This window comes from Enhydra lutris, unplaced genomic scaffold (genome assembly GCF_002288905.1).
Source record: "Enhydra lutris kenyoni isolate GAN:26980312 unplaced genomic scaffold, ASM228890v2 scaffoldscaffold1009, whole genome shotgun sequence".
Classification (NCBI taxonomy): Eukaryota; Metazoa; Chordata; class Mammalia; order Carnivora; family Mustelidae; genus Enhydra; species Enhydra lutris.
Genome location: NW_019155093.1, coordinates 1 through 2,973, shown reverse-complemented (window position 1 = coordinate 2,973; position 2,973 = coordinate 1). Strand labels below are relative to the sequence as shown.

The following is a 2,973-nucleotide window of genomic DNA, read 5'->3' as shown; positions in this document are numbered from 1 at the left end:
GGTGCCCAGGTCCCTTGGTGCTGGGGGCCATAGTGCCAGGGTCCCTCGGTGCCGGGATCCCTTGGTGCCGGAGTTCCTCGGTCCTGGGGGTCCCTCGGTGCTGGGGAACAACTATGTGGTGGGCTATGAGGACGTCTATGGTGTGCTGCGGGGCAGATGCTGTTGAAAGGGCAGGATCCGTCAGGCAGTCCCACGCAGGACCTAACCAGCCACACTTGCACACTGGCAGCAGACATGGGGGGGGTCAGTAGACCCTGACATGGTGTGTCCCCATGCTGGGAAGTGTGCACACAGTGGGCGCTTTGGCACAGAATGTCCCATGACCATAGAGCTGAGCATCCTCGGGGAGACAGGACAGGGGAAGGGGCATGATTTAGCTTCTGGGGCACAGACATGGAGGGGCAAACAGGGAGGAGGGCTGCTCGGTGCTCCTCTGGGGCCTCTCTGCCCCGTGGCTGGCCGGTTGTGTCCCGCGACACGTTGGGGGAACACGTTGCTGTCCTCTCCAGAGTTTGCTGTTTTCCCAACATTACGACAAGGAGCCCCTAGTTACTGTCTAAAAATACAGCTCAAGTGCCTGAAGGGATATTTTGGGGAGACAACGGTCTGATTCCTCAGTTCCCTGCAGCCAGCACATCCGCTGAGACGGCAGTGGGATCACAAGCCTGGGCACAGAGTCTGGGAGACCCGGGGGTCACCGAGGGAGGACTTGCCCGTCCCCTGGGAGTCACAGGCACGGCTGAATTCCCCTGCCCAGACTGTGGGCCTCTTGAGAACTCGGGGTCTCTGCGCAAGGCCCCACCCCAAGCACCCAGGTCCCTCCAGGGTGCTTGCACATGGAGGTGGCCTGGGGCTGCGGCGTGGGGCCCCACCTGGCTGGGTCCAGCGTGCACTCAGGCCTCTGTGTGGTCTCCCCAACCTCAGTTTCCCGATCTGTCAGCCGGGGGGACTAGCAGGAGGAATGCAATTTCCCCGCAAGGCCACCCAGGGCGTAAATGTTATTTCCGCGGAAATCCGTGCCTTTTCCCATATGACATTGCCAGGAAGGGGACAGCCTTTTCTTCCCTTGACCGTCTGTGGATTCCTTCTTGCCTTTCCTGGTGCTGTCGGTGGGATGCGGGACCGTGGCCACTGTAGTGGATTCCACTGTAGCGGATGCCACGGTGCATCCTGACCCGCACCCCACTCTGAGCGTCCAGGTGGGGCTCACGGAACCAGCCCAGTGCTACTGAGGCCCAGAGAGGCTTCCGTCCCGTCGACAGCATGGGAAGGGAGGAAAGCAGGACCCTGTGGGATGTCTGGAAGCCAGCCTCGCTCCGTGGCTGTCCGTGGCCAGTGTCTCCAGGAAAGCATGTTCCTGAAGGCAGGGCCCCCGTGGCTTCCCCAGCCCCGGCAGGCACCAACACCTACTGACCGGATATCCTACCGCGTGGCTCAGGGCCGGGCTGCTCCAATGCTACTCTGAGCCCGTGACGCAGGCCGTGGGCCGAGGCGGGGACCACGCAGTCCCTGGCGGTGACCACAGCTGTTTGTCCGCAGGTGCTGGGTGTCACGGAGCAGCTAGATGCGGGTGTGCGGTACCTGGACCTGCGGATCGCACACATGCATGACGGCTCTGAGAAGAACCTGCACTTTGTGCACATGGTGTACACGACGGCGCTGGTGGAGGTGCGGGGGCGCACGGGGCGTGTGCGACGGCGCTGGTGGAGGTGCGGGGGCGCGTGGGGTGTACAGGAGGGCACTGGTAGACGTACGGGGGCTTGGTGGGGCGTACATGAGGGCGCTGATGGAGGTATGCGGGCTCGGCGGGGACAGCTTCTGCCGCGGGGCACACCCGTGACCCCAGCGCGCGGGAGAAAGCCGGCCTCTGGAACTCGTGGCCCGGCGCCTTTCTGAGCTTGCGCCCAGGCTTCTGGGTCCTCTAGTGCGTCTGGGACTTTGCCCAAGTGGGGCCCCGTGTCTGCCCACCTTTGGTTCGTGGTGTCTTCCATCTCCGGCCGCGACCACATGTAAGTAGGACGTCTCACCATCGGGCGTCACCCCTGCTTGGGGCAGCCCATGCCCCGCGGCAAGTCCTCCAGTGTCGGTGCAGTTAGAAGACACCGTCGCGGGACCACGTTCCACGGGCCACCGGCTGGCCTAGGCGGGCCCCTGGCACTTGCAGACGACACACCTCGGTGCCCTCCGAGTGAGCACACGGACGCGCAGTCACACATGCACACGCGTGCACAAGCACACCCACGCGTATGCTTCTGCCCCAGAGCAATGGGGCGGTGGCCCGGCTGTCTGCCGCATGTCTGCGTTCGTGCGGGACCCAGCCCCCTCGTCCAGTGAGCTCTGTCTGGAGCAGACCCTGGGACCCGCGGGAGCGTCCTCCGGCGCCCCGGCCTCTCTCGGTAAGGTGTGAAACAGCTGCTCTGTCCCCTGCGCAGGACACGCTCACGGAGATCTCTGAGTGGCTGGAGAGCCACCCCCGGGAGGTGGTCATCCTGGCCTGCAGAGACTTCGAGGGCATGACGGACGGCCTGCATGAGTACCTGGTCACCTGCATCAGGAACATCTTTGGGGACATGCTGTGTCCGCGAGGGGTGAGGAGGGCCCCTGGGGCCGGGGGGTGGGCCGGGATTGGGAGGGTAGGCTTACCTGCTGGTTCTGCTGTGCATGATTCTGAGAGAAGTCTGCTGCGGCCTGAGGCTCCGGTCCTCTGGATGTCCTGAGAGGAGAAAGACCCCGCTCGTCCTGTGCAGAGTGCAGCCTGCCGGAGGCCCCCGCGCTGCCCGGGCACAGGAGGGCCACCTCCTTTGCACCTCAGGTCACACTCAGCACCGTTGATGCCCCAGCACCACTGTCTCAGACGCCCCGGTCCCCTAGCACCAGTGTCTCTCTGACGCCCCGGGCCCCCAGCACCAGTGTCTCTCTGACGCCCCGGTCCCCCAGCACCACTGTCTCAGACGCCCCGGTCCCCCAGCACCA

The 2,973-nt window shown here is 64.6% G+C and overlaps 1 protein-coding gene across 1 annotated transcript in view; it reads left to right on the top strand.

Moving 5' to 3' along the window:
- The window catches only part of LOC111140423 (PI-PLC X domain-containing protein 1-like), a gene marked incomplete at its 3' end in the record, with an annotated part of 6,015 nt that extends 3,382 nt beyond the window's left edge, over nucleotides 1-2,633 (top strand). The window contains exons 2-3 of the mRNA XM_022492678.1: nucleotides 1,540-1,668; nucleotides 2,433-2,633. Of these exons, the coding sequence (XP_022348386.1) occupies nucleotides 1,540-1,668; nucleotides 2,433-2,633 (330 nt within the window). The remainder of the gene's footprint in view (nucleotides 1-1,539; nucleotides 1,669-2,432) is intronic.
- Between the last annotated feature and the right edge of the window lie 340 nt (nucleotides 2,634-2,973).